The sequence below is a fragment of the Dama dama genome, chromosome 10 (assembly GCF_033118175.1).
Source record: "Dama dama isolate Ldn47 chromosome 10, ASM3311817v1, whole genome shotgun sequence".
Taxonomy (NCBI): Eukaryota; Metazoa; Chordata; class Mammalia; order Artiodactyla; family Cervidae; genus Dama; species Dama dama.
In genome coordinates this window covers 41,809,726-41,834,765 of record NC_083690.1, presented here as the reverse complement: position 1 = coordinate 41,834,765, position 25,040 = coordinate 41,809,726, and the positions used below count along the sequence as shown (strand labels likewise).

Here is a 25,040-nt window from a genome sequence, read left to right as displayed (position 1 = left end):
CGCTGCGGCCTCCCCGGAACCGGAAGTCGTCATCCGAGCCTGACTTCCGGAACACCTGGAAGCAAAACAGCGAGGGGGCGGGGCAGGAGGGATTAGACGAGCAGGTCCGCGGTGCCTGCAGCGCCCCCTTGCGGCGGGAGGCCGGTGCCGCCTCCTCGGTGTGGCGGGTTGTCACTCGCTCCGGCAGGTGCGGCTGCCCTTAATGAGTGTCGAGCCCAAGGACACGCCGCTCGGAACGGGGGCCGCGGCGTTTTCCCGTACGTGCTGGGCCTTCAGCGTCCTCTCCCACCTGTGGGCCGAAGGGCAGGTGGCGGGGTCCCCTGGGGGCGTCTAGGAGGTAGCTCGGCGGCCGGGAGTGGGCGAAGCCGGCACCGGGCAGGGCCTCGGGGTGCCGGCCTGCGCAGCGGGGCCCCTCGCTGAGGACGTGGCAGCCCACCACGCGCCGAGTGAGGGTCCACGTCGGACCCTCAGCCTCCTCTTCCTGCGGGTCTCCACGCCGTCCCCATCTCCTAACCAGGGACGAGGATCGGGCGGACAGCCCGGCCCCACCCGGCCACTTGCAGTGGGCGGCCTCCCTTGAAGGCAGAGCGGAGGGTCCCCGCGAGAAGGACGAGGTGACCGTGGGAAGGACGCGGGCGCCACTCACCGACCGAGCTCGTCGGAAAGGCGGCACCGCTGACGAAGGAAGCCGGACGTGGGCCGGAGCTGAGAAAGGGATTTCATGCAGTAACTGCTGCAGTGGGGGCAGCGCTGGGTTTCCAAAGGTGCAGAGGGCGCGGGCTCAGGTGAGAACCTGCGGGTGGTGGTCAGTGTGGACGCACCGGGTCAGCTGCCAGCGGCTCTCAGAGGCGGGGGTCTGCCCTCCGAGCCCCGGACGGCCTTCCGAGGGTGGTGTTCGGAGACAGGGCTGCGATCCTGGAGAGGCTCCTGCAGGGGAAGGGGTCCGGGGGGCGGGGGCGCAGGCGCTGGCTGCACAGTCAGTCCTCTTGGCTGCCCCGACGTTGCCTGACGGGAGCGCACACGGAGGCGGGCGTCCTGGGACGCGGCGTCAGCTAGAAGCCCTGCTGGTCTCGGTCACGTCTCTGAGTGAGGGTGTTTGTACAGAGGTGGTTTCTTGTTTGTTTTTTAAAATTAAGTTTATTTGTTTGTGCCTGTGCTGGGTCTTCCTTGCAGTGTGGGCTTCCCTCCAGCTGCGGTGAGTGGGGGCTTCCCTACTCTTTTGGGATTTTGGGGTGCGAGTGGCTCACTTCAGTGGCTTCTTTTGACGCAGAGCACGGGCTTCTGAGCGCAAGGGCTTCAGAAATTGCGGTACAGACGCTTAATTGCTCCACGGGATGTGGGGTCTTCCCAGACCAGGGACCGAGCCCGTGTCCCCTGCATTGGCACGCGGATTCTTCTCCACTGCACCGCCAGGGAACCCCCTAAGCAGAGATGGTGTGTGGTTCTCACAACCCAGCCCCAGCCCGAGAGGGGTCTTCCCTGACCCCACCAGCCCCGCCCCTGCTCCCTCGGGCCACTGCTGTCCACCTGGGGCAAGGTGGGCCGTGGTCACTCTTCCCTCTGCGATGACAACATCAGTTGCAGTTGGGGTGTTGAGGTTCTAGGCCAAGGGTCCAAAGGCTCCCAGGGGCGTCTGCAGGAAGGACCACTCTCCAGGGACCCTCAGCGCCAGAGAGGCTGACCTTGAGCCCCCCGGACGGGGCCAGGCAAGCCCTGGAAGGTGCCAGGGAGCGGGGGCCGGTCTGCTGAGACCAGGCAGGAGGGCCAAAGGCTCAGCAGAGGCTGCAGGGAGGGCTGGACTCTCTGTTTTGCCTCCTTGGAGCTCGTCTGCCCAGAGAAGTAATGGATGGTGAAAGATGAAGGGTGGAACAGGGAGGGATGCTCAGTGAGGACAGAGGTGCCCGCCTCCTGAGAGGGAAGACAGGTGGGGAGGCCTGGCTGTAGGGACGCTGGGGTGGGTGGACAGCCAGGGGTGCGTTTGGGTGGACAGATCAAGACACGCCCCGTCTGACGGGGTTGGGGATGGGAGGGGGGCTCCAGAGCAGGGGACACGTGTACACCTACGGCTGATCCGTGTCGGTGTGTGGCAGATACTGATACAGCAGTGTAATTATCCTTCAATTAAGAATAAATTAAAAAAATTGAAACAAAGAAAGAAAACCCCTCTGCATCAGACTCCCGGCGGCCCGCCCAGTGCTCCCCATCAAGGCTGCCCCTGGCGGCGCTGGAGAGGCCCCCTTCTCAAACACCGAGTGGGAGCCGGGCTGCTGCAGACAGCGGGGTTCTAGGAAGACGGCCCAGGGAGCCGTCACGCCAAGGCCAGGTTCCGGCAGAGGCTCTGCCAACGCAGGCCTTCCCCCGGGACTGCCAGCCGCCCCCACACCACGTGAACGCACGACCATCCTGGGGGTGTCTGGCAACAGCCTGATTCTGTGAGCTCTGCCCGACCTCTGACCCAGCCAGCGCTCCGAGGGTCTGACCCCAAATGTGCAGGAATCCCAGCACCAAGCTGATCCTCTCGGAGGCCCCGGGTCCAGCTGCCTGGACCGGTCAGCACAGCCACGAGGTGTCCAGACGACGCACTCGTTCGAAGCTGCTGCGGAAGGACCAAGCAGACCTCCTGTGACGGAACAGCCTGATCGGCGGGGAAGAGAAGGAGGCCATCCGTGCGTCAGGAGGCCGGAAGTGACCACGTCTATGTAACGGTGGAAACGGCCTGGGAAGACGCACACCCAGTGGTCCCCATGGCTATAAGCAGGGCCGGGCTGGGGCGGGGGACAGCGGACAAGCCGTCCTCTGTGCTTCGTTTTCACTGATACGTGAATGGCCCTGAAAAGGTTCCCACTAGGGAATGAAGGGCCGTGCGCCTGCCCCCCGGGGCTGTCCAGGCTCCTCCTGCGGGGGCTGCCCAGGCCTCCTTTTCTCTCGGTGGATTTAGGGCCCCCAACCCAGCATGACCTCAGCTAGAGAGCGTTCCCTGAATTAGAGCCACAAAGACCCTGTTTCCCGACAAGGTCCACTCTGCGGGTCCGGGGGGGGGGGCATGTGTTTTGGGGTTGCCCTCCCTCCCGCGGCAGCTGCATTCCGAGGACCCCCGCCTGGTCTGCCGCGCCCCCAGACCCCGTCCGGCTCCCCAGCCTTCTTATCTCTGTGCCCGCCAGGCTCCTGTCTCCGGGCCTCTGCCTGCCAGGGCTCTTCCTGCGTCAGAAACCCCAGGCGCTGCCGTCCTCACCCCAGGACTGTGGCCCGGGCCCCCAGCAGCTCCCTTTGGAGCCCCTACCACCCCAAAATCCTATCGTTCACCTCCTTCTTTAAGGCCTGCCTCCTCCTGCCTCCCCCCAGCAGCACCTCGCCGGCGTGTCCCCTGCCAGCTGAACGCGGGTGGGGTGAGGGGACCGGGTGGGCAGAGCGAGATCACAAGCAGAGGAGCCGTGATGGGCCAGAGCGGGGTTCAGCCTGGACGGACACGTCGGCTGGACAAGCCCCGGCCTCTGACCCCCGCAGCCCCAGGTCATCTGGGTGGCAGCCCCGGAGCCTGGGCGAGAGCCCTCGGCCCCCAGACTCCCGACCTAGCGGCCGCGTGGCGGCACGCACCTCCGCCAAGCCCCCGCGGCTCTGCAGGAGGAATCTGCGGGTCTCAGAGCAGAGCGGGCTGGGAGGAGGGGGTCAGAGGTGAGAGGCACCTCCCCTGGGGAGGGGGCAGGGCTGCAGCTGCGTGTGGTCTAACGGCCTCCACGCAGGAAGCAGCTGCCCCAGCCTGGGGCCCTGGGCGCCCCCTGAGCTGGGCTCCAGCCCCGGGGGGCAGGGTGTCTCCGGCTGAGGTCTCCTCGCCCGGGGCAGGGGTCCCCAGCCCAGCCAGGCCTGGCCCAGCCCGGCACTCATGGTGGGCGGGGGGGGGCTGAGAGATGGGTGCCCCCGCGCGACCGTCAGCTCCTAAATCTGGAAGCCGCCTCATCCGCGCTGGAGGCCGGGTCAGCCCTGAGTCAGCGGCCGTGGGGACTCTCGGGAATTCCCTCCGCCAACGCTGGGACTGTCGGGGGGCGCAGGGGCCTGCCGTGGGGTGCGGCTGTGATGAGGCCAGCTGGGGACTGGGTGCCCTGGGCGCCCCCCACCCCCCCACCCCCCGCCTGAAACCTCTCTGGGGACCGGGGAGCTGGGAAGGTGGAGCGGAAGCCCCAGGGAGGCCGCCTCTGGCCGGAGGTGGGAAGCGCCTTCCAACAATGGTCTGAAAATAGAACAGGCAGCTCCCGAGGAAGCTGACCCGTCAGGGGAAGGGGTGGGAGCAGGAAGGCTGCCCGGCCCGGAGGGGCCCCAGGCCTCAGTTTCTCCGCCGGCACCGCGCGGGTGTGGGGACGTTTGGCTGAGGAAGCAGGCCTGGGGGGCAGCCCCCCACGGGAGCGCCTCTCTGAGGGCACGTTTCCCACCAGGGATGGGGAAACAGACGGGGGTCCCATGTCGGCCGGCGCCCCCTCCTGCGCAGTGAGGGCTGGCACCCACCCACCCCAGCACCCAGGACCAGGCTCAGTGCCTCTGGGGACAGGACTGAGCCCGGGCCCACCTCCAGTGGAAACGCCAACCCACTTATGACACGCTGCTCCCACGCCTTCGAGAGCCTGCGAGGCGGCGGGAAGCAAGTGTCAGCCACAGAGAGCCGGGCGGGAGGAGCCGGGTGCCCCGGAACAGGGGCGGGGGGCGGGGGGCCGAACTCTTCTGCCTGCGGAACCCTGGGGCCCCAGGGAACACCGCTGGGGAAACAGGGCAAGCGGGCTAGGCAGCAGGGACCCCAGACCCAGTCCGACCCTCCCGACCTGTGCTTCGCCGGGTTCCCGGCTCCCCGGAACGGTGGAGGCTGAGCACCTCCACTGTGGCTGGGAAGCCCCAGGGGCACCTCGGGGGCCAGTCAGCAATGGTGGGGAGAAGAGGTCAGGGGTCAAGGGCACGGGGCTGGCAGGACTGGGTCACTGGTGTCGGGGCCAACATCACGGGACGGGGGGCGGCCTGGGTGGGAGGGCTCCTCCAGGCCTGCACTGCCCTGCTCAGCGCACGGAGACCCTCAGCCCAGCCCCTCCTCCTCTCCCGTCCTCCACTGGCGGGCCGCACGGGGGCTCCTGTGACCACCACGGCGAGGACAGCGCCCCTCTGCCCAGGGCAGCCCCGGGTCCACACTCCCGACACCGCCGCGGCACCTCCCAGCCCCGCCGGCCGGGCTCAGGTTCCTTGTGGGGTTTGCTCAGGCTGCCTGCAAAGAGTATGCACCAGGTTTGAAATTAGGAAAATACCCTCACCTATTTTTCTTTCTTCTTCCTACTTTTCTTAAACGCAGATACACAGACAAATGTCCCAGAGGTTCCGACCCCCTTCCAGGCCCGCTTCTCCCAGTTGACACTTTTCTGTGGGAAGTGCCCTCACAGACTCACACTCCGTCACGTGTTCCAGTTTTGGCTCAGAAACGAGTCAGATGTCCCCAGGCTGGCTTGGTCTCCGTGATATTCTCAGGCTGAGCAGAGGCCGGTGGCGGGGGGCGCCCCCAGGTGGCTGACCTGCAGGCCCCACGGGTCACGGGACTCTTCACAGCTCCTGTTATCATCTCTCCTGGCCCAGGGCTCACTGGGCTCAGCTGTGCAGTTCTGGGGTGTATCTGTGTGTGCGTGCGCGTGCGTGCATCTGTGTGTGTATCTGTGTGCGTGTGTGTCTGTGTGTGTATTTGTGTGTGTGTCTGTGTCCCCACGGGCATGCATGCAGTGAGGGAGACAGAGGCAGGCACAGATGGACGGGCTGCAGCCATCTGCGGTCACTCTGGTCTGTGTGTGTGTGTGTGTGTGTGTGCATGCACACGTGTGGGGCGGGGGAGGCAGGGACAGAGGGCCACATGGAAGCACCGGCAGTCAGTCTGGTCAGAGGTTGGGACCTCCTTAGAGGCGGCTGCCCGCAGCTCGGGCCTCCTCCTCACTGCAGGACACCGGGTTTCCAGGTCAGGAGGCAGAGAGACGCTGTGTAGCAAAAAGGGTGTGCCCTTCCCCGGTGGTCCCGCGGCTAAGACCGCTCGCTCCCAGCACCGGGAGTGTGATCCCTGGTCAGGGAACTAGATCCCTTGGACTACAACTAAGACCCACCAGGGCCAAATGACCTTTTTTTAAAAAAAAAATGACGGATGTGTTTGGTCTTTGTGCAGACCTCCCGGCAGGGAGATCCTGAAGCCTTGACGCTTCCTGAAGGACAGGGTGGCCTGCGGTTGGTCCTAACAAGCCCCCGTGAACCCCACCAGAGTTCACGCTAAGGAGGAGGCTCTGGGCGGGGCCTTGCGCACCTGCGGGTGGAACCGCCCTCGTGAGGAGGGGGCGGAGCTTACAGTTGCACCCCACCCCAAACCCGGAGGAGGTGGAGGCGGGGGGACCGGAGAAGGTCCAGTGAGGGCAATGGGCAATGGCCAGGGGCTGGATCGATCCTGTGTACATAATGAAACCTTGATAGAAACTCTGGAAGGAGCGTTCCTAGGAGCCTCCAGGCCGCTGCGGGCGCAGCTGTGCGGGGAGGATGTCTGCGCCCCGGCCCGCCCCACCCACGGCCTGTGACCAGGCCCCGGGCCTCCCCGCGCCTCCCCCGTGAGCGCGCCCCGGGCCTCCCCGCGCCTTCCCCGTGAGCGCGCCCCGGTGGTTCCTGGGTTGCACCCTCAGTGACACCCTGCCCTGAGTATAAGTCGTTCCTGGATCCTGTGCGTTGTTCTCTTTGAGTGAATCATTGAACCCGAGGTTGGGGTCATGAGAACCCCCAAATCTGCTGTCAGACAGGTAGATGTGTGGGGAGCCTGGGGACCTGGGGCTTAGAATGGGCTCCTGAAATCGTGGGGGGCCTTATGGGACCGAGCCCTCACCCGCCGGGTCTGCACTGACCCGGGTAGTGAGTGCTCAAGTGGAATTGAGTTGTAGGACACCCCACTGACATTGGAGAGTGACAGAGTTGGTTGGTATTTGGAAAAAACCGAACAGCCCTTTTCGTGACCTGGCGTGGACGCCCTCCCCCGCATCCTCTGGGGCCCCATCGTGCTTTGGTCTTGAAAATGGGACTCAGGGCCCGGCTGCCACTGACCACAGCACGTGGTAACAGCGATGCCTGCTGCTCAGAGGACGCAGCGGGTGTTCCAGTTTGGGGAGATTACGAATCAGGCCAAAATAACCTCCTGCGCGCAGGCCTGTTACTTGGATTGGCTTCACCTGCACACAGTCACCCAGCCGTGGTTCTCTGTCCTGTTACTGCGAGGTGACAGAGCTGTGTCTCTGGGTCCTTGGCGGGGGCGTCCAGTGAAGGTGTCTGATGGCCTCACCCTGTGTCTGGGGCCGAAAAGAACACAGAACGCAGCCGTTTCCCTCGCTGTTGTTGTGGCGCGTGGGGGACATGAGACTCGCGTTTCCGCAGAGCAGTTTCTCACCATCCTTTAAAAAAAACCCGATATACTGCTTATTGATAGGGAGTGTGTGTATATATTGGAGATGGAAATGGCAGCCCACTCCAGTACTCTTGCCTGGAAAACCCCGTGGATGGAGGAGCCTGGTCGGCTCCCGTCCAAGGGATCGCACGAAGCCAGACGACTGAGCTGCTTCACTGGTGTGTATTTCCGGTTGTTCAGCCGCTAAGCGGAGTCCTGCTCTTTGCCACCCAGCGCGCGGTAGCTCCCCAGGTTCCTCTGTCCATGGGCTTCCCCAGGCAAGAGCACTGGAGTGCGTCGCCACTTCCTTCTCATTCCACCCTGCAGTCTTCTTTGCTTTCTGGGCCAGCCTGTGCGTTGTGGGGTGTTTAGTAGCATTCCTGGCCGCCACATGCTAGATGCCAGTAGCAATTCTTTTTCTCAGTAGGACAGGGGAGAACCGCTCAGAATGTCCTCTTGGGCAGACCCACAGCATCAGCAGGGAAAGCTGCAGGGTTTCTGTGTAGGTCTCACACACCAGAGCATCGCTGGCTTCACTGGTGAGGAAGCCTCTGCTGTGCTGTCTGTAGCAAAGCCCACGTGGCTGTGTGAACAGGGACCGTTATCGCGGTCACTTACGACTCCAGACGGAAAGGCATGACTTGGCAAAAGAATTTTTAGTTTTGGATCCTAGAGTCAAGTGCAGTCATTGAGAGAGAAACGTCTGACCACAGCCTTTGTCCTTCTCCAAGCTGTGACAACCCAAAATACAAAACTGTGTCCGGTCTTGACCAAGTGTCCCCAGGCCCGAATCATCCTGGCTGAGATCCCCGCCCTCCAGCATCTCCAAGTCCCAAGGGCAGGAAAGGTGCGTTTCTTTGCAGAATCAAAGGCATGTCTCCTGTGGTGACCAAGGGAAGGTGGCGAGTGGTCTCCCCGCCCCACAGGCACCCGTGAGAACCGGCTCTCAGAGCCTTGGTCAATGCGGGCCCTCCTCCTTTATAACCCGCAGGGTTTGGGCCCCAGGCCTGGAGACAAGGGAGTGAGCGTCTTCAGCAAGACGCTGGTGGCCACGAGCGGGCGAGCTTGCCATTGCCTGCGTCTCAGGTGCCCGGCCTGGGAAAGGGGGCCGAGTAGCACCTGGGTAGCCCGTGGGTACCAGTGTGGGGCGGGGCTGCAGACCACGGGGGCAGCCAGCGTGCCCCTCCTGGCCGGCCGCCGCAGCTGGGCTGGAAATGCCGGGTGGGGTGGCTGCAGGACCCTCACCTGGGAGCAGGGGCTTTGCAGAGCGCCCAGCTGCCGCCCGACTCCTAAATCTCAGTTCCCGCCAGCACTAACTCCCAGGGTCAGTGCAGACCCCGTGGGTGGGGGCTCAGCCCCGCGAGGACCCCCCACAACTCCAGGAGCCTGTTCCAAGCCCCAGGGCCCCGGGTAAACACAGGAGAGGCGGTGGGCAGGGAGGTTGCAGGAGGGAGGGAGGTACCTTCTTTAGGAATCTTGATAGAATTGTTCTCAAGTGTGACTGGAGACCAGCTTTATTTCTCAGGAATATGTGAACCTGGGGCCACGATAACTGAGGTCTTTTCCTTTCACAGAGAGCTCCCCCGTGTGATCCTCAGGCAGCTCTGCTCGAATGGACGCAGAGAGGACCACACGCAGCGCAGCGCCCTTGGAAGCCCGACGCCGCTTCCTCTCTCTGCGGCCCCTTGCCCCCCTCCCAGGGTGGAGATGCGAGGGGCCCCTTCCCCGGAGCTGGAGCGGGAGGAGATTGCTGGGACACAGAGGGTTCCAGACGGGCCCCTGTCCCCACCAGGCCACCACCTCCTTCGCTCCAGAAGCCAGGTGGGAACCAGCAGCCAGAGGCTCACAGCCGCCCCTCCAGCCCCTGCTTCCTGGCGGGGCCCAGGCTGTGGGGAGCAGGGCGGCTCTGCCCTCCCAGGAGGGGCCTTGGCCCCGGAAGCTTCCCCGAGGGAGGGACCGGGGCCCGGAGCAGGTGCACACATCTCCCAACGAGGGCGGCCCCTCGCAGGCCTGAGTGCCAGCGCCAGCCCTTGGTTCCTCCAGAGCCCTGCTGGCCTGCCTGGGGCTGGGTGGGCGTGCAGGAGGAGTCCATGCATGCCGGCCCCCCAAGGCTCCAGCCCTCCACCTCTCAGGGGTTCGGGATCCCGAGGGTAACTGTGGGGATGCCGAGGGGTCGTAACTGCTGGGAGCCTCCCGGGCTGAAGCGGGCCCCTCGTCCCCTCCGCTGCAGGCAGAGTCACTGATCTCCGGGCCTCAGTGTCCCTCTCTTTCCCCCGACCTTGGCCAGGATCACCTGAGTCTGCCCACGGCCTCCAGCTGTCTGGGAGGAGGGAGGAGCCGGGTGGACCCTGGGCGGGGAGGGGGAGCCCAGACTCCTCCCTGGGGACCAGCTCTACCCAGCTGGGCAATGGGCAGGTCTGCCTGCCCCAGGCAGGGGCCTTGACGATCACAAGCCTCTTCCCAGGGCAAAGAGGAGCCGTTTATCTGGTAACCAGCTCTGCCTTCCCCATAAAGCCGTCATAAAAGGGCTATTTGTCAAGGCCAACCAGGACCCGGAGCTGTGCAAAGGTCTCCGCAGCCGTTTAGAAACTGCACTCTCACGACAGTCCTATGAGGTCAGCCTAGTTCCCTCCACTTTATTTCATTTTTAATTTGATTTTATAGCCTTGAATAGCTAATACGTTACATGGTCTGGCAGTGGAACTGACATAAAGAGGCTGACACAGCATCTCGTTTCTGTCCCCGCGGCGTCGGCCCCGCCAGCCACAGGCAACCCTCGCCCTGGGTTTCCGTTTTACCCCCAGCCTGCCTTCTGCAGGTACAGACGTGAATACAGCCGTAGGTCCTCCAGGGATACCAAGCTCCGAGGATGCTCAGGTCCCTTCCGTAACATGGCACAGGGGACTTCCCTGGTGGTCCAGTGGTTAAGACTCTGCCCTTCTAATTCAGGGGGCCAGAGGTTCGGTCCCTGGTCAGGGAACTAAAATCTCATATGCCATGAGGCACAACCCCCAAAAGTTTTTTTTTAAATCGCACAGTATTTGCATGAAACCTACACACATATGCTGTCAATCATCTCTAGATTACCTGTGACACTTAATGTGATATAATTGCTATGTAAAGAGCTGCCAGTGCATTGCAGCCCCGAGCTTTTGCTTTCTGGAACTTTTGAGAAATTTTACCCCTGAATATTTTCAATCTGAGACTGGTTGCATCTGAGGATATGGAACCCAAAGACACAGAGCACCAACTGTATACATTTTTATGTCCTTCCCTTCCTTACACTAAAGGTCGAACATCATGCCCTAGTTCTGCACCGTGATATTCCGTGTATAACAGACCCTGAAGTCTTTGACATCAATGCATGGGACCTCTTGCGTTCTTTTTGCATGGCAGCGTAGTACTCCCCCATGCAGGCGTTCCACAGTTTATTCAGCTGGTCCTTTGATAATGACAATGTGGTTTCCCATCTTCCTTTATTACAGGTACTGCCACAACGGTGAGCTCGTACACTCCCAACTTCACATGTGACCAGGTGCACATGTGGCAGAGATTTCCAGAAGTGAGTGACTGGGTCTGAGGTCAAGTAAGGTCCAAGGTAAGTATACAAGAAGCTGTCAGATACTGCCCCCCCGCACACCCCCAGCAGTGTGCCCCAGGGCTCGTCCCCCCAGCCTTCCCATCCGAGGAAGCGCTCTGGCTTTCGGACCCTGGGAGATGAGCCGTGGTGTCGCGATGCCGTGGTAACGTGCGTTTTCTCCGCGGTGGACGCCTTTGCTGCATCTGTCATGTTGATGTCCTTTTCTGTGACTGATCTCTTCCTATCCTTTGCTCCTTTTATTTGTCTTTTACGTTTCTAGGAGTCCTTTGTGTACGGGAACAGTCCTAGTCTATTGTTTGCATGGTAACTTTGCTTATGGTGATTTTTGCCTGAAATCACGTTTTAGATTTTTTATTATTCTGTGGCTGTGCTGGGGCTCTGTTTCTCCCCTGGGCTTTCTCTAGTTCTGGTGAGTGGAGTCTACATTGGTGTTCGCAGGCTTCTCATTGCGGTGGCTTCTCCTGTTGCAGGGCGCGGGCTCTAGGGCACGCGGGCTTCGGTAGCTGTGACGCACAGGCTTTTGTTGCTCCACGGCATGTGGGATCTTCCTGGACCAGGGATCGAACCCATGTCCCCTGCATTGGCAGGCGGACTCTCAGCCACTGTACCACCGGGGAAGTTATTAAGTCATTTTTATGAGTTTTGATTTGTCATCGTAATTAGAAGAAACATTTTCCCACTGTGAAGTTTTAAAGGAAGTCACTCATGTATTCTTCAATATGTGAATGTTCTCTTAAGCTTATTTTTTTTGTTGTGGTGACATAAAAGTAAAGTGTAATTCCCCATTTTAACCTTTTTTGGTGTTTCAGCTCCGGGGCATCAAGCACGTTCACATTGCTGGGCAACCACTGCCATCCATTTCCAGAACCTTCTCATCATTTCATGGTTTCTTTTAAAATATTATTAATAATTACTTGATCCCTTTGAGATGCATAATATTGCCGTACCCTGTAGGTGAACCATGGGCACAACTTTATCTTATCCTGAATGGTTATCATGTTGTCTCAACATCACTTATTTAAAAAGCCCGTCTTGGGACTTGCCTGATGGTCCAGTGGTTAAGACGCTGTGTTCCCACTGCGGGGGGCTCCCAGTGCAGGTTCGAAGCCTGGTCTGGGAACTGGATCCCACATACTGCAACTAAGACCCACTGCAGCCTAATTAATTAATTAATTAAAAGTGAAAAGCCCATCTTAATTTGATTTTATCAAGCCCATCTTATTTTTTATTTAAAAAACTTATTTTAAAAAATTTTAAAAAATAAAAAATATACTCTATGTTGGAGAATTGATTAACATTGTTGTGTTAGTTTCAGGTATATAGCAACGTGACTCAGTTATACATGTATATGCATCTGTTCTTTATCAAATTCTTTTCCCATTGAGGTTATTAGAGAATATTGAGCAGGGTTCCCTGTGCTATACAGGGAGCTTGTGATACAGGTCCTTGCTGGTTATATGTTTTAACTACAGCAGTGTGTACATGTCTGTACTAAACTCCCGGTATCTCTGTCCCCTTACACTTCCCCCGCCCCCACCCTGGTAACCATAAGCTCCTGCTTTAAGTCTGTGAGCCAGTTTCTGTTTTGTAAAGTTCGTTTATCAAGCCCATTTTCCAGCTGGGGAAGCTGAGACCCAGAAGTGAACCCACGTGATCAGTCCCGGCTCAGCTGTGTCCTTCGGCTCCCACATCCACCTGCTTCTGCTTCTCTGCGCCCGGCGGCCGTGGCCCCGAAACCATTTAGACAGTGCCCTTGGTGACCACGTTAATACGAAGAGTCTGCAGGCCAGGAGGGAAACGAGGACACTGAGGACAGAGTCCATCACCCTGACCTCTCACTGTGGAGCCCTGCTGAGAGAGCCACAATCTGAGAACGGAGGGCGTGGGCTGGGAGAAGGGGAAACACCTTTCAAATTCCAGCTCTGAAAACACCCTGGAGGGGCGAACGCGGCTGTGTTTGTTGGCAGCTGTTACTGCTGCGAAGTCCAGCGTGCCCGGTGGCCCCCCGGGGCCAGGTCGCTCAGAAGGAAGCCCACCTGTCTGGGGGCTGCAGACGGGGGGCCCGAAAACCCCCTGGCACGTTCCCCCGCTTGTTGCCAGGATACACTCTGAAAGGCCCAAGATGGTTCAGGCCCCCCGCCCCCACACCGGCCTCAGCGACTTTCCCTGCTCTCTCAGAACTCAGAAATGCGGCCTCATGGACGTAGCTCATTATTTCCGAGAAGGATCCAGAAACCGTCCAGGGATCCAGCCTCCCATCCAAGTGCTGGGGAGGGGGGAGTGGGTCGGGGCGTGTGACCGCACGGGTCAGCTCCCCAGCTTCCGTGTAGCAGGAGGGGGCTCTCCTCTCCCGACCTGGCCCTGGCCTGAGGCCGGGCAGCATTCTATTCTGCCTTTTCAGGGTCTACCTCCTCACAGCAACCATCAGCCGGGCCTTAGGTGGGCACTGTTTCCAGGCCAGGGGTCTTGGAGCCCCTTAACCCTGAGGCTCTGGGTTGAAACCATTTAACACCATTTTATCTTGTTCTCTCTACCCGTATCTTGGTCAAACCGGGAAATCAAAAGACAGGGGTGTCTATCATGTCAGGGCTCTTCCCTCATTGGTGGGGCCAGCCCCCCCACCAAGACAGGGAGGTTGGTGTGCCCCCAGACCCACCTCCTCTCTTGACAAAACCACCAGACTGTCCCCAATAGGGGCTCCCCAACAGGGGTTTCTGCTGCAGCTAACCCTGGGGAGATCGGGGTCTCTGAGGGCCCTAGTGAATCTCAGGGACGAGCTGGCCTGGGAGGTGGGGGCGTTTAGGTTTGGGAGGCCAACTGGAGAATATGGATGTGGATTGCAGACAGGAGTTTGCCCTCCCGCCGAGCTGCCAGCGGGCAAGCGACAGGGAGACTGGGGGTGCTCCCGGCTCTCGACGTCTGGGGACTGCTGCCGCCACCGCGCAGCGCGCGCTGCACCTGCGGTCACAGGTACGGCCGCTCCGCTCCGCGCAGGTGGGCTCGGGGACGGAGCCACAGGTGGGCGGGGCCTGGGCGGGGCGTCGGCGCGCGGTGGGTGGTGCCTCGAGTGGGCGGGGCGCTGGCGCGCGCGGTGGGCGGGCGGGGCGGCGCGCGGTGGGCGGGGCGGCGTGACGCGCCCCGACGCCGATCCCGGAAGCGGTGTCAGATGCTGGGGAGCCGGGCGGGCGGGCTGGCGGCGGGCGGCGGGGGGGACTTGTTGTTCTCCGCGAGGTCGGAGCCCGAGCGCTCGGCGGAGGCGGCGGCCAACGGGAAGCGGGAGACTGAGCGTGAGGAGAGCGCGTGCCCGCGAGGAGCCGCCGCGCGCCCGCGCCCCCCGCGCGACGCCAGGTGAGGGGCGGCCGGGTGGGGCCGGGCGGGGGGCCGAGGGGCCGCCCGGGGGGCCCCCGCCGCCGAGTCTTCTGCCGCCTCGGTCCCGCGGCTGCTGGTGTCGGACCTCGGGACCCTGGCCTGGCCGGCGCACCTGCGGTCGGGTGTCCTGCCCCGAGCGCGCCGTGCGGGAGGGGGGCCCTTCCTCGGGGGCGCGCCCCCATCCCTGAGCCCCGGCCCGCGTCCGGGGGCGGCGGGTGCCAGGCGGGCCCGGGGATGGACGGGTGGGCAGCGCGGCTTTCCGGTGGGCCTGACGCCCCTGCCCGGCCCGCCCCACCTGTTCTGCTCTGCGGGTCCCCGGAGATGCGCTTGGGGGAAGCGGGGGCGCAGCGGGGGCCACGTGCCGGGGAGCGCATGGCGACCCGGGCGACCCGGGCCTCGCGCACCTGGGCGCTGCCGGGTTCGGCGGCACGGTCCCGCCCCGGCGGCGCTCAGGCCCGGCCTGCGCTGCCCGCGCGCGCCCGGGTCCCCGCCGCGCCGGACGTGCGCAGGGCGAGGAGCAGGGGCCTCGCTGACCGGGTCCCTGTCCGAGCAGCCGATCTGCCGGGGTTCACCGAGGGAGGCCTCGGCATGGGAGCTTGGGGTGGGGAGGGGGGCGACGAGCGCGTCACTTCCCGAAGCCCGTGGCTCGCGTCTCATCTTTCTCCTCGGTGAGTGGGGGTCTCCGCCTCTTCTAACTGGAAACAGAGGCCATTCGCTACTTCTGTTGAGTTCCGGACACTGCGCGGTTCCACACACCTGCCCCGCCACCTGGCCTCGGGTCTGTGTTGGGAAAGCACGGTCGCTCCGCCCTGCCCCCGCACCCCCCCCCCCCGCCCGTCCCCTGCCCCCCGAAGAAGTGTCCTCACTCGCCACGTGTCCCGGAGCCCTCACCCAAGCGGCGCTCGCCCCTTCTGCTCACATTCCGGGAGCAGCCGGAGGCCGCGTTGCTGGAAGTCCCCTGCTCTCCCTCTTGTGTTAATGATTATGCTCTTGTTTACCTTCCCCACGGTAGGGTAGCCTAGAGAAGTGAGATCCTCCCCCTGACAGTTCATTCAGAGTTGGCTGCCACTCAGCCCCCCCTTGCCAGGTGTCTGTTCTCTGGAGGTCCCATGGTGACAGATCGGTGGCTTCCGGGCAGTGTGGCCTGGCTGCCCATTGCCGTCCCCTCGCCCCTCTGTTGGCATCGGCCAGGTTTTGCCAGCACAGGAGTTGCTACACAGGAGTCTTAATGAAGTGTTGCCGAATGCCTTGGCTGCCATCTCTGAAGCCCAGTCCGCAAGCCTGATGTCTTTGCTGGCTGGGGGTTGTGGGGGGTGACCCTTTTTAAAAAAAACATTTCTTTAAGCAGGTGGGAGGGCCTGGAACACTGAAGGTGGGCTGTGCAGGTGGGTAGGGGCACACGTGCAACTTGTTGCATTGTGGATGGTTGCCTCCTATCTGAGAACTTCCCTCCCTGGGTCCAGTAGGAATGTTTGAGCTCGGTAGAGGGTGTCTGCTCTTACAACTTTAAGCTGGACCTCTCGGTATTCCAGAATAAAACATTTATTAATTCAGAACCACAAGTGAGGCTTCTCGCCCGAGCGCGTTTGCGTCTCGTGCTTGAGCAGGGCTGGCCTTTAAGGGACAGCTTCCAAGTTCAGCATCGCTCACTTTCAAGGTAGTTGCTAAAAATGGGAGTTGAATCGCGGCTACTGGGGAAGTCGGCTCCGGGGCTTGCTGCGTTCCAGCCCTTTCTCCAGCCCTGCGGCTGAGGGCTGAGGCTGCTGCCAAGCGAGGTCGTTTTCCGGACCATTCTTTGTCTACTGCGGTGCGTGCTTTCACCCTCAGGCTCTGCCGTAGCTGGAGAGTTGTTTACAGTCTCAGGGAACCTCGGATTCCTGCCTGTGTCCTGGCTGTTCCCGAGTCTAAAGGTTTCTGGATGGACTTTCTGGGCAGCAGGTCCAGTCCGCACGGGAAATGGAGCCCCGGCCAGTGGGGACAGCCCTCTGCGTGGCTGCTCCTCGGGGCAGTAAACAGTGACTCACTCTCCACCCTGCTCCCCACCTCCCTGTTCTCGGCTGATGGAAGATGCATTGCTCCGGTATTTACTTTTGCTTTTTATAAGTCACAGACTCGTCATGTTTCCTCTTTCTTACAGTTTCAGGAAATTGAGAGTGTCATCTCACAATCGTAGGATTTTAGAGCAGGTAGAGATGAACCTGCGGGGTCTTAGTCTACAGGACAGTCTACAGGTTCTCGCTGAGGAAACAGCCCCACTCGCACTGCCTGCCCTCCCTCACTGCCCACCTGGGTGCCCTGGGCAGAGGGGCAGAGAGGAGACGGGGTGGAAGCTGCCCCAGCCCCCTCCCTCACGCAGGCGCTGGCACCTGCTCATGCAGCAGACCTTCCACTTGCCAGGAGTCGTGGGGAGCGGGGAGGTGAGAGTGCCCCTGCCATCCATCCGGGCACTGCCCTGGCTGCGTGTTCAGGAGGGGGGCGCCCACCTCCTGCACGTGAATCGAGGGAAGGAAGGGGGCACTGGCGGAGGGACAGGCGCTCGGAAGCTGGAGGGTCCCTGGCACAGATGGGCGGGGGCTTCAGGAAGCTCGTGGGGGAGGCCTGGTATGGCACCAGGTGGCCCTGGGAGTGGCGGCTTCAGGAGGGACTCCCCCCGCCTGCTTGTGGGGGCTGCGTTTGAGGCACTGGGATGGGAATCCAGACCAGACTCGGGGGCCCATGCCCAGGCGGTGCTGAAGGGCTGCAGCATCACAGCGTATGCGGGCCAAGCCAGCAGGTGGGCGCAGAGGGGAGGGGAGGCCTGGGGCCGCCACCCAAGCTGGAGACCCAGGAGGAGCGTGGTGCAAGAGGGGACGTCTCTAGGACCATGCAGGCTGGGGTGCTCCACGGCTATCGTATTCCTGGCTGGACAGAGAGGTGGGGCTGGTCGGAGCCCTGGTCGGCCCTGCTGGGCTGGGGGAGAGCAGAACCCCCGGCGGCGGGAGCTCCAGGGGACCAGGGGCCCTGCCTGAAGCTGGGTGGTGGGGGTGGGGCAGCGTTCAGCCTGCTGTCAGCCCGGCGGCCGCCTGAGTCACCTCTGGACGTGGCCAGGATGACACAGCTTCCTCAGGCTGCAAAGGCAAGGTGACCAGACGTCCTCCAGGCCAGGCAGACAGTCACGTCTTGCCGGAGGGCAGCCAGCCAGGGCCAGCCTGCAGGCTGGGTGCGGGCCGGGCTGGTGGGGTGGCCGGCAGTACGCGGTGGGACACACCCCCATCTCAGGGAGCTGGCACAGGTGGTGGGCGCCCTCCGGGTTCTGGGACCTACCTCTGCTGGCTCCTTTCTGGGACGGATGAGCAGACGGGTGCTTGTCTGGGAGACAGGCACCTGCCGTGGGGCCAGCCCGAGGGGCAGTTGGCCGGGGGTCTCTCAAGAGGAGGCCCCGGTCCCCAGAGCAGAGGCAGCAGGCATGGTGGTTCAGGCTTTTGGGTTCACTCTGGGCTGCCGTGACGGTGACCTGTCCCCTCCCCTCAGATGCCCCCGAGGCCTGGGAGTGGAAGGTCCGCTCCGTCCCCCTCTCTTGGGTTGAGCGGCGCAGGCGTCGGGAGCCTGCCCTGCTCAACGTTGACTTGGCTTCTCCTGCCCGGGCTCACGACCTTGGCATGCAGACTGGTCGTGCAGTCTGATGAGAGTGTGAGCCTCTCGAGGCCTCCTTTGCTCCTGGGGAATCTAAGCCCAGGGCTGCCCAGGTGGGTCGCGCTCCCATTGACCACTGGCTGCGCTTATGAAGAGCGGGTTCCCTGGGCCCCGGCCCAGGGAGGGCTGGAGCACGCAGGGGCTGGCCAGGCCATGCGTCACCCCAGGAGCCAGATCTCAGCCGCGGCAGGGACAAGTGAGAAGGAGGGCAGGCAGAGAGCCTGGCCCGGGCTCACCTGCCTCCTGGAAGGGCCGTCCTGCGCTGTCAGACCCGGGCTCCCTACCCCGCCCTGTTTCTCACGGGTCCAGAAGGGGAGGGCTGCTCCCGAATTTACTGCAGACCGTGTGGTCCCCGGGGTTGCCTCCGTCTAGGCTGCTGGGTGCCCCTTCCCTACAGGGGACGCCCTGTTTCATGTTCAGCTGGACATCGGAATGGAGTTTCTGGCTTTGGGTTGAAAAGCAGCGTCTTAGCCAACGGCTGGCTGGGAGGTGTTCCTGGGAGAGGTGCTGGCTGTCTGCGCTGGACCAGCGGCTCCTTGGGGCGGGAGAGGGAGCTGAGGCAGCCCCATCTGGGGTCCCAGCCTGCCGGTCTGGCTTCGTGGGTGATGCCGCCATGACGAGCCGCTGGCCAGGCTGTCGGGAAGGTGTGTGGAGGGTCCAGGCTCCAACGCAGCAGCGCTGGCCCTGCACGCCCTGCCCGCCCCTGGCCACCGTCTCCCCCTGCTGGGTCCCCGCCTGTGAGCTCCGCTGGCCCGCACGGCTGCAGGGGTCACAAACACTCTTTCAGGGCGGCTCTTCCCCAGTCAGCTGTCCTACAGACTCTAGTTCACACCTGCAAAACCCTTCTCTGAACCTCTTTCCAAAAGCAGGTTGTTGTTTTCTGAAGCCTGAAGTGACATCAGGTCGGTCTGGGGGTGTTTCGGGTATTTTGGGGTGAGGTGAGTAGCCTGCCGCTGCCGTCCCCACACTGAGTCCAAGGGAGGGCTCTCGGCCTGCCGACCCACAGCCTGACTTCGTCGTGAGTCCCGGGCCCTCAGCAGGTGGAAGCCAAGCGCTGACGCACCCGGGTCTGTGGGGGTCGTGACAGTGGGCAGGGCCAGCCGGCGTCTGCTTGCCTGGGGCTCACCCCCCTTTCCCCTGGGGTGGGGGTCCTGGTGCAGACCCTGGGGTGAGCGCCCAGGGTCAGGGTGTATCTCCCAGTGTCACCGGAGTGGCCCAGCTGAAGAGGTTTGGCACTGGGCCCTTGGTTCCGAGCCCCACATTTTTCAGAAGAGAAAACCAAGAGCCACAGAGAGGAGAGGGTCTGTCACCCCCAGCTTGTCTCAGAGGCTGGGATCCAGCCCCTTGGCTCCGTCTGTTCGGGTGGGGCCCTAAGGACTGGGTAAAGCCCCCTGAGGTCAGGCCCCGGGGGAACCCCAGCCAGGCTGCGCTCCCCCGTCTGCCAAGGCTCCTCACCCTGGGCCTGGGCCCGGAGGCCAGGCGGACCCGGTGGGCTCGGCGCGGGCAGACGTGGGGCCTGGGGTCTGCCCCAGCGGACTTGACCCGGTGGACGGGGGTCCTGGGCCCTGGGTGCCCTGCCGGGCGACATCACGGTGGGCAGGTCCTCAGGGGAGGCATCCCTGGGAAGGCGCTGGAGTCCTGGCCAGGCTGGCAGGTCCCTGAGGGTCTGCTTGGTCCAGCGCAGGCCCCCTGCCCTTCCTTTTCCCACCGGGGGTGGGCGGGGCCTCTGCCTGTGGGAATGTGAGCCCGGCTCTGTAAACAGCTGGTGACTCACCGCCCAGCTATGCCCTGGCGTGCTGGGAGCGGGCTGGAATGATAGCGGCCCCTCCTCGCTCAGCATGAAGTTTCTCATGGCCTCTCAGCCGCCCGGCCCGCCGGCCCTCCCAGTGGCTTTTCCAGGCCCAGACTGACTCCCGAGCTGGGGAAGGGTGGCCCAGAGGGCGTCCTGGGTACCCAGGGGTCAAGCCGCAGTCAGGCTGCAGCTCTCACCTCCTGCTGGGGTCGCTGTGGGCACATGCGCAAGCTCACGAGGGCCTGCCCCCAGGGCTGGGAGAGCAGACGGGGCACAGGCCGGGGTGCTGAGATCCTCTGGTGCTGAAGGGTGGGCGGGCTGCCAGAGGCGGGGCCGGGGCCTGGGGGTCCCGGCGGTGCCACCGTGAGGGTCTCGGGGCTCCAGAGGAAGGCGGCCCAGCGCGTCTCCCTCACCTGGAGACGGGGCCCCTGCTGAGCCTCCGTGTCCGCCCCCAGAGCCTCCTCGGCGTCTCTGTCTGCTCAGCTCCCCTCGGGGTGCCCGTGAGCCCGAGGCCCGTGTGCGCGTTGGGGCCGGGTCTTCCGCGCGCCTTGCCCGGCTGCAGGCCTAGGGGCCGCTTGCCCACAAGGGCCCCGCACTGTGCTGTCAATGCGGCCTGCCCAGAGCCGTTTTTACTGTGGGCTTCTCCGTTTCCATGGCGACCATCAGGGGCTGGCTACGTCCCAAGGTCGCCATGGCAACTATCAGAGGGGAATCATGCTTGGGATGCTTTGGCTGGCTTTTTCATGAATGATTAGAATGTGTGACACAATGCAGACGCGAAAATGAGAAGGGCGGGCGGTGGGGGCTGGCGGGTGGCGGGCGGCGGGGACAGCTCCCGCCAGACGGTCGGTGGGCGCTGGAGGCAGCGGCTCCCGCTCCCCCAGTCCGGGGCTGGCCTGTGTCGGGAGCCCCCACCCACCCTCTGGGCCTCGGGTCATGGCTGTGGGGCAGCCTCAGTGGAGGGGGTGATGTCACTGCTGCAGTGCCCTTGGAGGAGGTAGGTCTTCTGGGGAGGGTGGGGGCGAGCTCAGCAAGGCTGCAGTTCCCCAAAGGGGGCCTTCCTGTCGGGGGCCAGGTGGGCCCAGGGCGACAGGGTCCTGCCAGGGCGGGCGCGTCCCTGGGGCTGGCGTGCTTTTCGGCTGAAGTGTGGCCTCCCGGGAAGGGACTCTGCTGCCGCACACGTGGAGCCCTGGGCGAGGCGTCCCGCGCGCTGCCCCGGTGCTGCCATCCAGCTCAGGGCAGGGAGCAGCCACGGCTCCTGCCTGGGCCCTTGGCACTGGCACTCGTGGCCGGGGCCCTGCGGGCGCGACAGCCATGTAACCGCTGGACCCCGGACGAGGTGCATCCAGGCCGCCCCGAGCGTGGATGCTGGACTGGAGGGCGTGACCCGGCGTGCCCTCCGCCCTCGGCAGAGGCTCAGGCCCGCCGGGATGCCTTTGCTTTCAGGGCGCTGCGACCGGATGGTGCGGACTGGGGAGCAGAGCCTCCCGGGTGCCCCTGCAGGGGGCCGTCCCCACGCGGGTCACTTGTGACGGCGGCCTGTCCCCCCGGCCCCTGCCAGAAACTGACTGCACTCGTCTCTCTGATTTCCAGCTACCATTTCCAGGTGGTTCTGTCCGGGTGACTGTGCCCAGGTTATGACGACTAATCCCAAAGCGAACAAGGCGTTGAAGGTAAGGGAGGGTGGGCGCAGCCCTTCTCTGCCCCGGGACTGCCCTGGCGTGTGCGGAAGGGCGCCAGTCAGCAAGGTGGGGAGGGGGCCGCGGGCCAGAGGAAGTACCTGAGGGAAGCGGGAAAAGTCAGGGCTGCGGCCTCAGGAGACATTGGGGTAGAGGGGTGGGTGCCTGCCGGCCGGGATGTGCTTGTCAGCCCAGCACCTGGATGTGGGCAGCGCGGCCTCTGGTCCCGCAGAGCCCCTTGGGGCTGGTGGGAGTTGGTTCTCCGTGTGTGTGGGTGTGTGGGTGTGTGGGTGTGTGTGTGGCCTGCAGACCTCCAGGCCCCTGCTGGGTCCTGCTGGGTCAAGGTGGCCTTGGGGACACCCCGTGGACCCGAGGGGCAGGCAGGGCAGGGCTGGGCTAACGAGCCCAGCAGCCTGCACCAGATACTGGAGGTCCCCAGAGGGCAGCATAGCTGGGTGGGCCTCGCAGGGTTGAGATAGCCGGCTCACAGCAGGCCGTAGCCAACGGCCCCCTCGGGATGCCCTGCGCCCCGCGTGGCATGTGCCCAACGGCCGGTGAGGCCGTGGTGCCCATCCCGTGCCCGGTGGGGGGGCAGCCTGGGGGGCAGAGGGGCTCGGCCCCTGGCACCACTCACAGCCCGAGTACTGGGCCCCGCAGGTCAAGAAGGAGGCGGGCGAGAACGCCGCAGCGCTCAGCGACGATGAGCTGGTGTCCATGTCGGTGCGGGAGCTGAACCAGCACCTGCGGGGCCTCACGCGCGAGGAGGTCGTGCGCCTGAAGCAGCGGCGCCGCACCCTCAAGAACCGCGGCTACGCGGCCAGCTGCCGCATCAAGCGCGTGACGCAGAAGGAGGAGCTGGAGCGCCAGCGCGTGGAGCTGCAGCAGGAGGTGGAGAAGCTAGCCCGCGAGAACAGCAGCATGCGGCTCGAGCTGGACGCCCTGCGCTCCAAGTACGAGGCGCTGCAGACCTTCGCCCGCACCGTGGCCCGCGGCCCTGTCGCGCCCACCAAGGTGGCCACCACCAGCGTCATCACCATCGTCAAGTCCGCCGAGATGGCCGCCTCCGCCTCCGTGCCCTTCTCGGCCGCCTCCTAGTGCCCGCCCGGCCGAGGGGCGCGGTCCCGCGGAGAGTGGACCCTGTGGACTCCTGTGGGCCGGCAGGCGGGAACAGAGGGCGTTCCGCGCGCCGCCCGCCCTGCACACGCGCACGCGCACGCGCACCGCACGCCCCGCCTGCCCCGGGCTCCGCCGCCCACTCCGGGCCGTCTCCCGCTTCCGGCTGCCTCCCGGGCACTCTGTCTGGCGCCGGCAGGGGCAGGGTGTGTGGACGAAGGCTCTCAGGTGGCCCCCGGCCCAGACGTCTTCCACCCCTCCCTCGAGCTGCTCGTCTGCACGCGGCAGCGTGTCCACACCCCGCACGGGCCAGCACCCCTTCAACACGCCGACTGCGCCTGGGCGCCCGGGAGGAACCGCCCCCTGCGGGGTCCAAACACTGTGACCCTGCTGCAGCCTTGGCCAGCGGCCCAGACCCCCTGAGTGGGCGGAGGAAGGGCTGAGCGCGTGCGCCAGGGTGTGCCAGCCTGCACACACCTGTGCCTGTGAACATGCGCACACGTGTACCTGCCGTCCTGCCGGGCGCCAGCCGCTCTGGGGGCCTCCGGGAGCGGGAGCGGCTTGTTCCTGGGGCACGTGCAAGCTTTGGGTTTCCTCTCCCTGTCGGGTGACCCAGGGGCGGTCCCCAGCGAGGAGCAGCAGCCGCCTGGCCAGGAGAGGGGAGCCCTGGGGGCAGGCGGGGGGGGGCACATTCTGTGGGGAGCAGGTGTGAAGTTGGCAGTAGCCGAGGTCCTGCTGGATGAGATGGAAAGCAGGGAGGAGGGTGGGTTGGAGGACGAGGAGTGTTGATGGTGGGGGAAGGTGAGGACGGGGGTGGGGTGGGCGCTGGGCTGGGGAGGCCGCAAGGACCTGCCTCCCGGGGCACTCGGATGGTCGGCCAGAAGACATGGGACTCTATCACCTTGGTGCTTAATCGTTGCCTGGAACCTTCATCCATTCTTCCTTCTTGGCACTCAGAGCCACTGATGATCCGGTGGCCTTCCCTAGGTGTGGCCAGGCTTGGCCGCCCCTTCCTGCCCTTCTTGGGAAAGGGCTGGGCTGAGAGGCGGGTGGTAGGTGGGCGGTGAGCCCCAAGCCCCCCGCAGGCCAGAAGCCCTGAGCTCCAGCTCTGGCTCCTCGGCTTGCTTCCCACCGTTAGCCCACCTGGGAGGAGGAGGTGGCGTGTGGGAAGGGCAGAGGGCCCCAAGGGCTGCAGACAGAAAGCGTCCCCTTGTCTGGGGGGAGGCGCAGCCTCGGGGACGTCTGGGTCCCTTCAGAGCCAGGCGGGCGTGTAGAGAAGCTGTCCATACCATAGCCATGGTAGGTAATCCACATTGGATATCAATAAGGACCATGGGGATATTTAAAAGAGAGAAAAGTATATATATATATAAAATTATACACATTTTACCGTGCAGATTTTCGTACCTTTTCTTCCTATTTGATACTGTAAATCTCTATAGAGCAGAGCTCCCTGGTAGTGCGGGTGGGGGAGACCCCCTCCCACGCCTGGCCTCTCAAGTCGGCCGCCCACCGCCCTGTGCTGCCCTCGGGCCTCCGACCAGGCCTGGGAGACCCGTGTGCCCCCTCCTCCTTTCAGAGCGCTGGAGTTTCATTGTCACAGTTTTAATATATGGGTTTTTTTTATTTAAGAAGACAGCCCCGTCCCCCTGTTCCCGGGCGACAGGGCCCTGCGCGTCAGCTCCACCCCCGTCTCCCACACCTCCGGCCACTCAGCAGTTTCATTTCAATATTTATTTTTGTGCTGCTTTTATCATGATATAAATTATTGAGAAGAGACCCTATGTTGTGGCCCCGAGGTGCGAAGCGGCCCACCCGGCCGGCCACACCTAATTTATTGCTGTACATCTCTGCTGTGACGCTTTTGTACCTTTCAATAAAGAGTTTTCTGGTTTCACGTCGTCGTACCGCTCGGGGCCAGCCGTCTGCCCTTCCCCCGCCCGAGGGGGCTGTCGGCGCGCTGCACGTGCCCCACACAGCCGTGACCACGCCCCCGGGGCCGGGCTGCGTGGGGCGGGGCCAGGCGGCCGGGGGTGGGCTCCCCAGGACCATACTGCCCTGACCGGGAGACCCCGTCGCAGACGCCCGCTCAGCTGTTTTGGCTGGGGCTCGGGTGGGCCCACAGGAGGCGGCAGAGCTGGGGTCTGCCCGGGGTGTGGGGGAAAGCAAGGAGGCAGGCTCCTCTGAAAGCCAGTGCAGGAGCCCAGCCAGTCTGGGTATGCTGGGGTGGGGTGCCCGTCGTCCTCAGATGCTGCCCCCTCCGCGCCCCCACGGACCCGCGGAGGGACAGGCAGGTCAGCACTCGGCCTCTGGAGAGAGTCAGGCTTGAAGGAGAGCTGCTCATCGGCGTTTCTGACCGCTGGCGGCCCTCTCGCCCACCCCTGCCTGAGC

At 63.7% G+C, this 25,040-nt stretch overlaps 1 protein-coding gene and 1 long non-coding RNA gene across 2 annotated transcripts; both read left to right on the top strand.

Moving 5' to 3' along the window:
* The first annotated feature begins 9,021 nt into the window (after window positions 1-9,021).
* On the top strand, window positions 9,022-12,208 carry LOC133063903 (uncharacterized). Its single transcript, XR_009694542.1, has 3 exons — window positions 9,022-9,244; window positions 10,909-11,021; window positions 11,834-12,208. It is a non-coding gene; the product is annotated as an uncharacterized LOC133063903 (long non-coding RNA).
* A 1,993-nt stretch (window positions 12,209-14,201) lies between these two features.
* Window positions 14,202-24,546, top strand: MAFK (MAF bZIP transcription factor K). Its single transcript, XM_061153815.1, has 3 exons — window positions 14,202-14,372; window positions 21,451-21,530; window positions 22,194-24,546. Exons 2-3 carry the CDS (start codon window positions 21,495-21,497, stop codon window positions 22,629-22,631), a joined length of 474 nt encoding a protein of 157 aa, XP_061009798.1. The 5' UTR covers window positions 14,202-14,372; window positions 21,451-21,494; the 3' UTR covers window positions 22,632-24,546.
* Window positions 24,547-25,040: the final 494 nt, after the last annotated feature.